General features: G+C 41.4%; 1 protein-coding gene across 2 annotated transcripts in view; it reads right to left on the bottom strand.

Moving 5' to 3' along the window:
- Nucleotides 1–14,201, bottom strand: part of rapgef2b (Rap guanine nucleotide exchange factor 2b) — a 109,026-nt gene that overhangs the window by 12,851 nt on the left and 81,974 nt on the right. The window contains exons 8-20 of one of the 2 annotated variants that reach the window (XM_053324345.1): nt 10,048–10,225; nt 8,035–8,171; nt 6,982–7,140; nt 6,134–6,286; nt 5,838–6,002; nt 5,394–5,501; nt 5,097–5,300; nt 2,954–3,062; nt 2,590–2,866; nt 1,837–1,994; nt 1,285–1,299; nt 523–763; nt 29–412 (exon numbers count right to left, since the gene is read on the bottom strand). In XM_053324345.1, coding sequence (XP_053180320.1) covers nt 29–412; nt 523–763; nt 1,285–1,299; nt 1,837–1,994; nt 2,590–2,866; nt 2,954–3,062; nt 5,097–5,300; nt 5,394–5,501; nt 5,838–6,002; nt 6,134–6,286; nt 6,982–7,140; nt 8,035–8,171; nt 10,048–10,225 — 2,288 coding nt within the window. The remainder of the gene's footprint in view (nt 1–28; nt 413–522; nt 764–1,284; nt 1,300–1,836; nt 1,995–2,589; nt 2,867–2,953; nt 3,063–5,096; nt 5,301–5,393; nt 5,502–5,837; nt 6,003–6,133; nt 6,287–6,981; nt 7,141–8,034; nt 8,172–10,047; nt 10,226–14,201) is intronic. The other variant, XM_053324344.1, reaches the window with a different exon arrangement.

The following is a 14,201-nucleotide window of genomic DNA, read 5'->3' as shown; positions in this document are numbered from 1 at the left end:
ACTACATATTTATTATTGCCTGTCTCACCTGATGATTGCAAACATTGAGTTGAAGTTCTTGCACTCGCGGCAGTGCAGGGCGATCTTGATGAAGTGCTTGATGGTCTTCATGCGTTTAAGCTGGTTAGGTTCCCGCGTCACCTCTGTGGCCACCCAGAAGGTCTCGTGGTTGATGGCCTCCTCAAAGCGCTTCAGGCTGGCCGAGCCGGTCTTGGAGCGCAGCTTGAACAGGTCGTCGATGTATTCTGTGGGCTCGATGGCACAGAACAGTTCAAAGGCCCGCATGGAGAGCTGTGTGGCCACCTCCACCGTACTGAGCTGTAACAGGGAGATCTGGGCTTCTCGAAGGAGGTCCTGGGCGTCATCATCCGAACATAACGTCTCTGTCTCCATGTTGCTCTTTAGGTAGTATCTGATGATCGAGGAGATTATTCATTTATTTTTTATTAATACAATGCAAGCAATTATAAATAATCCTAACACAAGATGGTGGTTAGCACATCAAACTGAAGAAGTCATTACCTGCCACTTAGTTGAATCCTGTCTGCTAGTTTAGAGAGTTGGTCAGGTAACCGCCTCTGTTTGATGACGCCCTCTGGCGTGACGGAGACCTCGCACAGAGAATAAGCCTCCGGTGCTGCGGTCAGGGCAAACTCCCTAATGGCCTGGGCCACCACCTCCTTAGCCGTGGTGTCCTTCCCGATCATGATGTACCGAGACTGCTGATCTGCCTTGAAGACTCGTAATACCTGGTCTGACATATCTGAGGATGCAGAACCAGACATTACAGTTAGAGTAAATATTCACTTAATAGCATTTTACTGAGGTGTGAGCTGTTTGAATCTCAATCACAATCTTTTTTAATTGTTTATTTTTTTCCCAAAGATTTACCGAGAGCCATTCCATCAGGCAGCATTGGAGCAAAAACACACCAGAATCTTTGTGATTTCATCCACAAACCTCATTTCCCAGCATTCATTAGTTTGATCAGAAACACACAGTATAACTCCCTTTACAGATCATATGACACCAAAATCTCCATAGAAAACAACACCCAAGTACCCATAGAAAATTCAAAGGCCAGAAGTCAGTGTAATGCTGTTAAAGCTTTACTCAATTAGTGTCCACAAGCATGAATGCAGATATATTGAGTTTATATTACATCTGTAAACTACAGCATAGCAGCTGATGAATGTTCCTAAGTCTAACATGGAGTCTGACAAAACTGACAAAGATGTGATTGTGCTAGGAGAAGCAGGATCACGGGGAGAGCAAGGTACTCACTCGGTATCACTGGGACTGGAAGAACATAAACAACATGTGATGGAAAGGAGTTAATGAGGATCGAAATATAGTGAACAGATTTCCATATTTCTATTTCTGCCTCTACATAGCTGGTGGCGATACAAAATAGACAGGAGGGTTGGGCTGGATGATACATGGTGTGAAATGTGTCTGCTGTCAGATGTTTTGCCATTCTGCTGTTTATAGGAAGCTATAATTTTAAAATTCCTGGTAATTTTGCATCTAGGTAATGCAGTGCTTGGATATTTACTCAGCTGGATTAACCAACAGCAGACACTACCATCTGCTTATTTTATCTAAAAATGGTTTCACAATTGATAATAGCATGAATCATGTATTTTTATACTATATTTATGTTTCCCAATTGCGCATAAAATTAGACTTTCCATTAATTTGTCACCCAACTGAAAAGCCTATTCACACAGTGGGTCAGTTTCAACCGGCTCTTATGCAAACTGGCTTCATGTTTCATGAAAATGTAAATGTAAGTGTATTGTTGCCACAAATTTATCACATCATTAAAATACACACCAGGCTGGTTGCTGAAGTCGAGGATGCGGTGGTGAGACTGCAGAAGATCTGGGTTTGACGACGAGAGGTTGCCGCTGACAGGCAGAGCTGGTGGGATCTGTTTGGACTGCTTCATCCCCACAATGCTGTCGTCCTGCGATTGGCCAACGCAAACGTCACTATGGAAACAAGAAGGAAAAGTATGGGAGGGGTGAGGGGGCAGTTCTGTCAACAAAAGGCAGAGGGCGATATTTGTGTTGGCAAGAGTTGGGAGGCTGTGGGCACGTCTGGCAGTGCAATCTACAGAATATATTCTGCAAGAAATATACCTCACAGCGTCTCCAATCTATCAAATAATATCCTCCTTTCAAAAAGACTTCAATCACAAAGTATAAAATAGAAAAATGTTCCATTATTAGTGACACTGTAGCTCTTAAATTAAATCATTTCCCATATTCAATTTAGTGTGAGGTATAGTTTCTTCTCTGCATGGGATTAATCAAAACCTAAGATGGATATATGTTTTTGATTCACCAACATTATATTTTTTGTCTGTATAGTATGTCTAGTATTATAAAACATTGCCTTGCTTGCTTTACAGCGACTATTTGTTTTTAAATTAACATAATTCTTGGAAATTGACCTTTTAAATCTCAACCAATTACTTCTCTCGCCATCTTGAACTGCCAGTATGAAAACCATTTACAATTACAGAATTGACTGCTGGTATTATCATTGCATTGTTCATAATATAATGAAAATAGGTCTTGTTACTTGTATGGTTTGGGAGGCAGAATGCTGGTGAGTGTCTTGTCGAAGATCTTCTTCAGCTTGTTGCGTCCTCCCACCGTGTTGGCCTTTGCCTTCTTGCTGACCTTCTCCAAGCCCATCACCTGCTCCACATCCACTGCCAGGTCGGGGATGGAGTAGCGGCTGGCCTTCTTGATGTCCCCAATCTTTGGAAGGTGGGGTGCCCCGTTCTTTCTGTCGTGCTCCTCCTCACCATCCATGTCATGGTCATGTTCTGGCCTGGTTAGCAGCTCTTTAAACACTGGACAGGAAAAATATGGATGGATGAGCTATAGGACACACAACAAAAGGGCAAACAGCGAAAAAAGTTCATGTCCAAAAATTTTACCTAAAAGATTTGTTTTCACAGTTATGGACAAGTGGGTGTTGTTCTTCAGAATCTCATTGGCTTTGTTGAGCTGGACATTCTCAAAGTTCTGCCCATTGACCTCCAAGATCTGCAGAAAGAAGAAGGGAGAAATCCATCAGATGCATTTTTACCAAACTATTCATAAGATAAAAATATCCAAAGTTATGCCCAAACTTTCCGTTGCATAAATATTTTTTTTTCTGCAATCTTATCCTGTTATTCATTTGGCAACTTCTAAGATTTCTTTTGCAACTCTCCTCAAAGCTAAATAAACACATCAAACCAGGTCTTTACCTTCTGTGTCACAAACACTTCCACAGGCTCTGTTTGTCTTATTCTAACAAAATACTAACATGTTTGGCCTCTATGATAAAAATAAATCTAATCTAAATCTACACTTTTCTGCACTGGTGCGCAAGGAAAACCTGCCAGTTAACTACTTAATGAATCCTCTGCCTCACCGCTCACAATGTCACGTCAAACTACAGAGCATATCGGATCTGAGTGGATAATTGATTAAACTTGAAGCAAAGAAAATCAGCCAGGTAATACAATGAACTACATGTTTTTATCCAGTGAACAAAGAAGCACATCAGTGTAATGCAAACATGAGGCTCCCCCGCAGCCACCCCTGAGTGAGCCCTTCTCCTGCAGCACTGAGTGGGCGACTTTTAACATCTTTCATAGTGAGGATACTTATCACTTTAGAACACTGACACAGACTATAGAGTTCATTGTATTGAGTACATTTCAAACTGTTGGAGCTTTTTAACACGGCAATCACAATCTCTGTATTTGACTCCTCCCTAATTAGTCATTGCCTTTCATCTTCAAAGAAAACTATGGACTAGGAAATATGTTTTAAATGTAAAGAGCCAATATCATCATGTGCCCCCTATGTTATTGTATTTTATTTTTTTAATTCTTATCATAATAGATGTTGACAGGCCGGAGGAGGGCCTGTTTGGATAGCGAGCCCCCCCCCCCCCCCCCTCACCCCCCCCCCCCCCTCGCCTCGTGGGGCTGTGGGGGTTTACTTTAAGGCAACAAAATCCCACTCTCTGTCATGTTGTCCATCATGACATTTTGTAGGTTTTGACATTAATTTGAACCCCGGCAGCTTAAGATTGTCCTGTCTTTGTCTTAACAGCTTGACTTCACCCCCCATAAGGCCCGGATATTTGCATTCAAACACAACTACTAAGCAGCTTTCATAATTTCCTCCTTAGTGGATGTGGAAGTCACCTTTGTCAGTGTAAGTACATGCCTTCCTATGCTGCTGTGAAGCCAGTAAACGCTGACTAACAAGACCAAATGTCAGTTTTGTGATCAGCAGCGATTAGTGAGACAATGGTTGGCGCTCCCCAAATACGAAACACCCGAGACTAATACTAAAGCGCTGAAATGATGGGTCTTCAGGGAATTACAGTAGTAAGTGAAGTTGTTAAAAAATGGATGGTGTGATTGGTGGAAGAGAGTGAATGCTTCCAAGGATGCCAGCATCTATACTTCCTTTTGGGGGAAAACAGCTGCAGGGGATGTTTGGAGTCAAAAGGGCTTAACTCGCATCCAGACACTCTCAAGATGGTTTCAAGGATTAAAGGACTTTGCTTAAAGCCCTGAGGACTGCCGAGTGTGAAAATGGTTGAGAAGTCAAGTTGCGCGGAGAAAGCCAACACAGGGTGCCCGCAGCTACCGACAAGTTCAATTTAAGACTTTTTGAAAAACCCTTTTAATGCTAGTTAGAGCAAAACGTAAAACCAATTTCACAACAAAAATGAACTTCAACGTGGAAAAAAAGATCATTTCGAGCAGTGGTCTGTCTGACTGGAGTGATTTATTTCCACAATTGAAGCCTGCAGACAAAAGAGCGTTTCCTGAGACTGCTAAACTTGGGAAACTCGAAAGCATTTGGAGGTTTCATCCCTAATATTTAACCTGACAAATCATACTGTATTGTGTATTGTGTCATACTGTACAGAGTGATAGATAGGGGTGGTGAAAAAGAGAAAGTTATTGAGGATGGTGGAAGTTTCCTTGGATGAGACACAAAACCACCAATAAATGTACTGTTATCCATCTCTAATTAATAGGAGAAAAAGGCAAAAACTAACTGTCTTACCTGATCTCCACGCTTAAGGCCAGCTTCTGCTGCCTTGCTCCCGCCCTCCACAGCATCAATGAAGATGCGGAAACCTTTCTCCTGACCTCCGAGAAGACTGAAGGCCAGTGGAGCCTCCCTGGACGGCTTGGTCAGTGTCACCAGCCGTGGCTTGGCTTTAGCAGCACATGCTATGTTTAACAGTCTGAGGTGCCCACACATTTTCTGGAAAAAACAAAAACAGGAAATTGAATCCAGTGAGGAAATTGAATCAAATTGTTTTAATGTTTGAGAGCTCTGTGAATGTATTTTACTTACTTCTTTCTCCAGATTGTTTTCAAACTCCTCCAGAAAGCGTGTCATGGCAGTGTCACCCTCAAAGTCATTGAAGTGATTGTTTACCCACAGCAAGACTACCCGTGTAACCTGCAGCAATAACATGAACAGTATAGGTCAACACACAGTTTACTGGTTCACTAGTTTTACATGTATAATATGCTTTACATCCTCATGGAAAAGCATCCAAGAGATTGTCTTTAAAGTTTGTCAGACTGTCTACTTTTCTTTGAGGGCACACATACTATATTTATAAGGTCGAACTTTATTTTTTTAATAGGTGATGTGTCATGCAGTTTATTAAGTTAAAGTTATTCTCAAACATGCCTTAAGCGCATTGTTAAGTTTTGTGAACCACAAATCCTTTTTTCAGGAGTACTAAGCAGGCAAATAGAGGTTTTCTGATGGGGAACATGGAGCCTTTACCTTGTCCCTGAGACTGGAGTCGTGGAACCACTCCAGGAGCTTCTTGCCCACGACCATGGGGCTGGAGAGGAATGTCCTGTAGGTCAACAGGAAGTCCTCAATGTAGGTGGGGTCCACCACTGAGTGTTCCTCCACTAGGTGCATGGTGAGACGTTCCGGTGTGCCCTGAGGTTAAACATCATGGTGTTATTGGATTGAAATATGCCTTTGAAAAATCCATGTGTAATTATTTTCTAGCTGTTGATAGAATGTAGTGTCTTTTGAGCAGTTCCCGAATGATGATATAGATTTGTCACCTTAATAACAATGTGTCCTTTCCTGGTCCCAGTGCGGTCCAGTTCGCGGTGTTCCTTCACCATGACGATCTCCCCTTCCTCTTCCACCTTCTGCATGTTCTTCTCGACCTGGTTGAGGATGCAGCAGTAGTCCTGCTGGGCTATACACACAAACTGGACAAAACACAGTAAACAAGAGTTAAGGACAGATTTGACAAACATTTTGACACAAAAAGGAAAATATACCCATGTTTACATTTTTGAAAACAACTGATTTTCTGTTGCCAGATCCCCTTAAGCCTAAACATGTTAATGCCATCACTTCATCAAAGACATTTCTGGAACTCGTAAACAAATGGCAGACTGAATGTTAAATGAATATAACAGCTGAAAAAAAAAATCTGTATAACAACTAAACCACTAACTGCACTGGCCGATTATGAAAAAGGCTTTTCTCTAATTAGGAACAGATTTTCTCATCCTTCTTTTCTTACAAGGGAATCATAAAGTAGAATAGTTAAGTTTGTAGTTTGCAATATTCCCAGCATACTGAGACTTTGATTGATGACTTAAGGGCTGCAAACATTTCAGTTTTTTACTTTTAATGTTTTGCATTTTATTCATAAGATCAAAATAATGTGATTGTCCTTTGAAATGGTTATTTTACATATTTATATACAAATTAGTGGGAGCTATTGCCAAGCATCTCTCAGTACCACGAGTTCAAACACTTTCGGCACGAGTGAGTCACAGTGGGATTAAATATGATAAGGTGGGCAGACTTCGTGACATGCTTTTCAACACTGCCATGTAGAGAAAATAGACCTGTTAATCCTCCTGCAGCAGAGGAACATTCACATGGATCTTACCTGGCAGTCGTCCACCTTGGTCTTCATGACGCCCTTCATGTATTCTTTCTCCATGGTTGGTGATACCCCGAAGCTGTTCCCCATACAAAGGGTCTCTGTCCGGTTGTCGGGGTACGTCACTTCCACCGAACCGTTCAGAATCACAGACCATGAGTCCAGCTGAAACAGTGACACATGATCATAGTAGTTAGATGTTTGAGGAAGAAAAGAGAGTATAAGCAAGTAAAAATGAACATAAAAAAGTGCAAAGAGTGCAAGAAGGAGAAAAGAAATATTACAGATATTTTGTAGATAAGATTAAGTTCAATCTACCGGTAGTTCGCAACAGCTGTTGTCTCCTAATGAGTCAAAGTTATTTATCAAAAAGAACCATATGCAGTAACTATAAAGGCACTGCTGCACTAACAGATGGTTTCTTACTTTCCTCAGAGGGATAGAACAATAGCACAAGATTATTAGAGCTGCTTAGCAAATCATCTAAAACAAGAAGTTGGAATACAATCAAACCTTTGTTAGAAGTAATATATGCTTGATTGAAAAAAAAAGAAAAATCTAATTATCATGTTTTGTTGAAAAGTTAAAATAGAATTTTAAAAAAAGGGAAAGGGATGTATAAAGGATGTTTTCCAGAATTCCTGAAAAGCAAACATTTTGCAGACACCCCGTCACCCCGAGAGCAGCAATATGCTCAATGAACCATGAATTCTCTATAACCAGACATTTACTAAAGTGACCAGGCCTTAGAGGCAAGTTCTGCTCTCTATAGTTTTGGTGCACTATAGCAAAAACCAACAAATTTTCCTCATTGAAACTCAGGTCATGTCTTAACGGGAGAGAGAAAGAGAATAAGTGATGCCTGCTTTAGTTGCCCGAGGGATCCTGAAGAGGACCAGTGATAAGGGATGTTCACCATTCGGATTTAATAGAGCAGAAAAAAACATCAAATGGAAGCAGAAAGATTCATTGGTGCGACGGGTGAGACACACACACACACATATATATAAATACAATTATAGGCAAGACAGAGTCACGAGACTGGGCTTCTCCACGCACCTCCTCTCCATCATTGAGAACGATGGTGCCGGCGCGTTCCACTACAGCAAAAACCATGACGGCGCAGAGTTCCCTCCTCACTGACATGGTCATGTTGGCAAATGCTGGCAGTTGATGCATGAACTCCAGTAATTGCTCTGTGAGGAGGACAGGGGAGAGACAGCAGAGGAAGTAGGGGAGGTTGAGTAAAAGGGCAAACATTCTTGACACCCAAAGGAGAGAGAGAGATAGAGAGAGTGAAGACAGGCAACGCTTCTGGCAAGCCTGACCTCACTTTCAGCCAAGACGGCACGAGCTGGAAGATGAGCATCAAAAAGGATCATCACCACAATGAAAAGCCAACAGAGGAATCGTTATCAGGAGAACTTAAAGCCAAATATCAATCCCATCGACATCAACTTTCATGGCTAGCCAAGAATAACTGCTGACACTGCACTCAGTGACCTCTGTGTGCATTAAAAAGAAGTTTATTGCAGACACTAAACCACCTCTGAAATCATATTAAATTCACATTCATTTTTTAGAGGTCGCCTTAAAACAACAATCAGGCTCCAAAATGACCACTGAAGCCATTTTTTTGGGTAGTAATCATTCTATTCATTTATGCACATAAGGGCTGTGGATTTTGTCCTCCATCACTTAGATGGCAAGTGCATTTAAAGGGGACCTTTTAATGGTCAGTATGAACAGGAGGCATTATTAAAGCAAGAAAAAAACATTTCAGTGTTCATTTGGGCACTTGACTATTGTTTTAGGACAGACATTAAAACCATATTTTCTACAGTAGTATATCTAGTGCATTAGATTTCCTTTGTGCTGCTAAAATCCTTTAGAAAATGACATATTCTAAAAATACCAAAGCAACTTGCTTTATGAGAAAAAGATTTACTGCAGTGTAAATATTTTTATGGGGAATATTTCTTCAGTAGTACATATTTGAATAGTGCACAGTGAGGAATAGATACCAGCAAATCATTTCTTACTATTCAAATGTATGTTTTCATTATTATCAACAGGATACACTGTTCTATTCATTTCTGCTGTACTAAAGTGATACCTCAAAAACTGGACAAATATTTGCATAACTAGTTACCATTAGAGGTAAGTGAGAAGGGGTTTTCAATTTGGGTAAACAAAATGGGTCTTTTAAAAATAGCTATATTTGTGTATATAAAAAAGGGAGATTCAGGATATGTGCAGCACCCTACACTGAGGTCCAAAGTAAGAAAATATCCCTTTTGTCTTCAGCTACCAACCAACTCTCCTCCTCTGGCTGCCCAGGAGCAGTCTGGCGTCCTGGCTGACCTGTACTTGGCATGGCAAAAGCGTCGTGTGTGAAGCTGTGGAAGTACTGAAAGTTTAATGTGCTGTGAGAGGTGAGGCGAGAGGATGTGCTGGAGTGACCTAGAAAAGCCTGCTGGCAGAGGGAGGGGTGTGCGGCATGGAGATCAACGATGGAGGAAGAGGAGGAGGAGGAGGCGGAGGAGGTGGGGGTTGGCACTCACTCTTACTCTCTACATCCAATACATCATCCTCCCTCAGTCCACATCTGTAGCTAAGCTCTGAGAGTGTGTACTTATTTTTTTTAAACATGGCTATCATTATCATGGTAGTTGAGTCATAGCTTTAAAGGACATGATACTACAAGCCTGATGTGGCTTTGAGAATTACTCGAAAGCCTACAACAAAAATGAGAGGAGGAAGCGCATAAAAGGCTCCAGACAAATGTAAATTTTAATGTGACTGATTTAAATTTGGGTGTGGCTTTTACAGAGCACTAATTTAATCTAAAACTACGACACGAAGCCCTGTCCCCTGCAGGGAATAACACTGCTTGTGTTCTTTAAAGACAACTTGCAAAAATAGTGCTCAGCATTCACAAAAACTAGATTAGATGTGTTTAAAATAAACACCAAATGAGTTTAATCACAAAAGTAGTATTCCTACACTGCACTGAGACTGCAGCTCGTTCTGTTTTTTGCTTAACAATGATACCCTTGGCAGTTTGCTCACCTATGTCATCGTCAGTTCTGTCCATTGGGTCCTTCTCCAGGCAGTCCCGGACGATGTCCCGGCTCATGAGGGGATCTGAAGCTCTCTCGATGTCTTCCTCATCATCGTCCTCCTCGGAGTCGACTGCAGTCTCTGGCAGGCCACTCAGGTCCATGTCACCTTGTTCGTTCTCTGTGGCCTACAGACAGTGAACAGACGAGAAATGTGTCAGTCATCTTTGATTACTGATAAAAAATGTGAGGGATTCGATGTAACCATCCCAACATCAGCGACCGGCATATCCCCTAACCGCAAGGTCGCAATACTGATCTCCGCCATGACCAGTGTCTCACATCTATAGCCAGCCACGTGTGCCCATTACAAACAGTGCTTTAGAATATCAGCTAAATAAAGTAAATAAATGTCGGTAGCTCATACTTGACTATTAAACATCAGTCAAAGTCAACTCTTTTCTAATCAGCCAGTGTAAAAATCCAGCATGATAAAGGTACAGTGGTGCATATTGCACAGGATGCACATACATTTTACAACACCAACATCAGCTGCGACACAGAGCATTTCCAACTCAAAGAAAAATAAAAAAGCTCTGTAAAATTGCTGAGCAGATTTGACTTATTTCATGAAATAGATTAGAGGTATTCAGTACAGTATGAGAAAGACAGGCATCAACACTGCATACCAAAGTGTCTGCTATGCATAGTAACAAGCTAATTAACTCCCAACTTTCCTCTCCTCTCCCCCCCCTCAGCAAACTCCACCGCCTGCCTCGCAGCCAGATCCTGTTCTTTGAAAGCACAAGATGAAATATGTGTGGAACCGAGAAAATGAACTAATATGAGGAGCTGAAGTAATGCAATTACTTGTGCATGAGCTGTACCAAATGTTATCATCAAAGAAAATATTTCTGTAAATGACAGAGGCCATATTGCCTGATTCAAGCTCACCCAACATGAAACCCTCTCACAGAACAAACCAAAGCATTCAGAGAAGGACACTACAAAGGATTCAGCCCTGCTACCTCGCCCTAGTGCAACAACGCACCTCTTACCTCAGTACGGTACCCCGCCTCAAGCTTCTTGATAGAAAGAGAAGAAAAGGTTGTCTTTGCAAACTTTCCACACAATTCCAGAGCCAGACGCATCTTCACCTGCCAGACTGTCAGTCTGCTTTTAATTTTTCAAGGCTCAGAGTCCCTGTGCCCGATCACTCACTGAAACCCAATGTCATTTCTCCTCAAATGCCATGTGCAAAAGGCTCATTAATGATTCAGGCCAGTGTCTGAGAGGCCATTTGGGCGTCACCAGTGCATACCCCGGCGGGCGGGGCGAAGGCGGGGCTGTTCACAAGATGGTGTATATGTAGGAGTTTTGATAGTGAAGAGTCACAGATTTAGAAAAGGCGCAGTCTACAGTATAAAATTAAAAGCTAAAATTATTTGAGAGCATCTGAAAATAGAGAAATGATACTAAGTACACTTTATCCTAAAGCCGCAGACACCAGTGAGGTTTACCGAGGTAGTTCAGTGGATATTATATATATAAAGAAACAAACATAAAACTGCAAAAGAAAACTAAAGATATGAACAACATTCTTTACTAAATGCCAAAGCGACTTCATATGATTTCAACACGGATCCAACATGGATTCAACATGAATCACAGAATCAGAGCCAACAAATTTTAACAAAAGGTTGCCTTTACGCTTTTGTGTTTGTGCACAGACTTGTTTTCATGTTATGTGTGCATCAAAAATCCATAAATGTGCAGTAAGCATTAAGAGTCAGCGGGGAAGTCAGGTGCTGTTAATATTTCAACAGGGCTATTCTTGGATCAATGCTTTCAAAGTCCTTCAGAAGGACCAATTTCATGATTTATTCAGACACAAAACAGTGCGCCATGTTGCCAGTGACGTGAGAATGATGATGATGAAAGGGTGCTTCATTTGTAAGCACCTTTCTGCTCTGCACCCCTGTTACTCTTATCTGCTCAGCACTTCTTTATAACAGCATCAGCTACATGTTGAAATTGTAATGTAGACTCAAGTTAAAATTTGAGACTACTGTGTTTTCTTCATGTGGCCTCCTCTGATCTGACTACTCAAACGCATCCCCACTGAGCGTTGCAAACATCGCTAGTGATCTTCGGCACATTATTAAATCTGAAACCTGCGGGGTGTAACTTTAGCTGAAGATAAAAAAAAAAAGTAACGTTGCATAAAACTAACAGTTAAAGAGTCATGCCAAGTACCCTGAGATAATGAGAGGTTCATTTTAGTTTTAATTTCATTTTCATGTGTTGCACTTAATGTAAGCAGTCAAAAAATTAGAGAAGGGAGCTTGGGATTAGATGTAGTTCAAACCTGCAGATTGGCCGATAAAAGGACATGACGGCCTCTATTCTTTATCTAACAACAACTGTCACTTAATCCCCTTTACGGTGGTAATGCAGCATGAGTTATAAGATAAATCTGAGGGGTCAGAGGACGATTAAGGCAAGGGAGGGAAAAAAATCTGCAATACAATGTTTTTAGACCCTTCTTTTTCTATGAATGACATAATTTCACCTTTTCAGGCCAAATGGGAACCATCCCTCTCACAAGTTGACATTCTGTTTATTTAATTTGTCACAAGCCAAAAAATATTGGACATGACTGCTCTTGGAAGATTAACAGTGAACTAGAGCTGCAACTAATGATTAATTTCATTGTCACCATTTATCAATTAATCATTTTGTATGTAAAATGCTTAGTTTGAATCTTACAATGCGCTAGAGCCCAAAGTGGCATCTTCAAATTACTTGTTTTGTCCGATCAACAGTCCAAGACCCTGAAGAGATTCAGTTTATCATCATATGAGACAAAGAAAGACAGTAAATCCTCACATTTGACAAGCTGAAACCAGCAAATGTTGGCATTTTTACTTGGGGAAAAAGATCCAAACGATTCACTGACAATCAACATGGTTGCAGATGCATTTTCTGTCAACTGACTCATGGATTAACAAGACAGTATTCAGGTAGGAACTGTGAAGCCGAGTGCACGAGAAGTACAGATTGTATACTTGACAGAACCTTTCCACATACAGAGGTAGCACAAGCACACAAATACGATCACCAGTGAGTAGAGCAGTAACATTTGAGTGCGTGTGAGTGATCTTAGACAACCAAGAAAGATAAAGAAATTGCAGAAAACAGAAGGTAAAGGCAAGGTGTTTAAATGGTGTACAGAGACAGAAGGTGCTACGGGTAGGTTAAAAGCTGTTTGAGTAAGGAAGTAAGATCCAGAAAAAGGAGGACAGAGACTGAAGCCCAGAAAACAGTAGAGTGTGTTTGTGTATGTTTGTGTGTCAGACAAACAGAAGTCAAGAGAGCTGCTAGCAGATGGCTGTAAGACCAGGATCATAGACTGGGGACAGTAGAGCCTGTTCAACCTGCCCCAGCCAGCCACAGCATGGCCAAACACAAACACACACACACACACACACACACACACACACACACGCAACTCTGCAATAACACACACTCATCATATACAGGCCTCACACGCATTTATAAAGCCGCATTTAAACAATTCGAGCTAACACATCCAGAACAAACCAGAAACAAAGTGAGACTGACTGATGCTCCCCAGCACAGCCACAAACACAATTACAAACATACACTCACAAATAAGCACACAGCAGGTGACGGTATTAGGAGCCAATGGGGTGGGTGCGCTATGTTAAGAGGATTAGTTGTGGGGTTTGGGGCACAGTCATGAGATTTTTTTTTGTGTGTTCTCTCGAGCTGAATTGTGTTTGTTTTCACCTCTGGAGGGGGTTCAAATTCCAGGAGTGGTTTCTAATTTCACTTTTTCTTTTGTTATTTCCCTCATTGATCAGTGTTATTTACTTATTACCGTAGACACACCAGAAAACATATTCTTTTAAATCTACCGTTAATGTGCATAATATTTTAGCATAAAAGGCATGCTTTCTGTTTGAGACTTTACGTCAGAGCTCCATGGGAGTTCTGTTCTTCTGCTTGGAGGTGATGAAAGGCAGAGCTGGAGTCAGGATGTAGGCAGGACCACCTGCACGCAGCCACCAGCCTTTCTGCTCATCTCCTGCTGAGCAGTGACACTGTCCTATTTGTGTCTTGCAGTCCATTTAGCTGCCA

The sequence above is a fragment of the Scomber japonicus genome, chromosome 8 (assembly GCF_027409825.1).
Source record: "Scomber japonicus isolate fScoJap1 chromosome 8, fScoJap1.pri, whole genome shotgun sequence".
NCBI lineage: Eukaryota > Metazoa > Chordata > Actinopteri > Scombriformes > Scombridae > Scomber > Scomber japonicus.
Note: the sequence above shows the minus strand (reverse complement) of the source record. Positions and strands in the feature narration are given on the sequence as shown.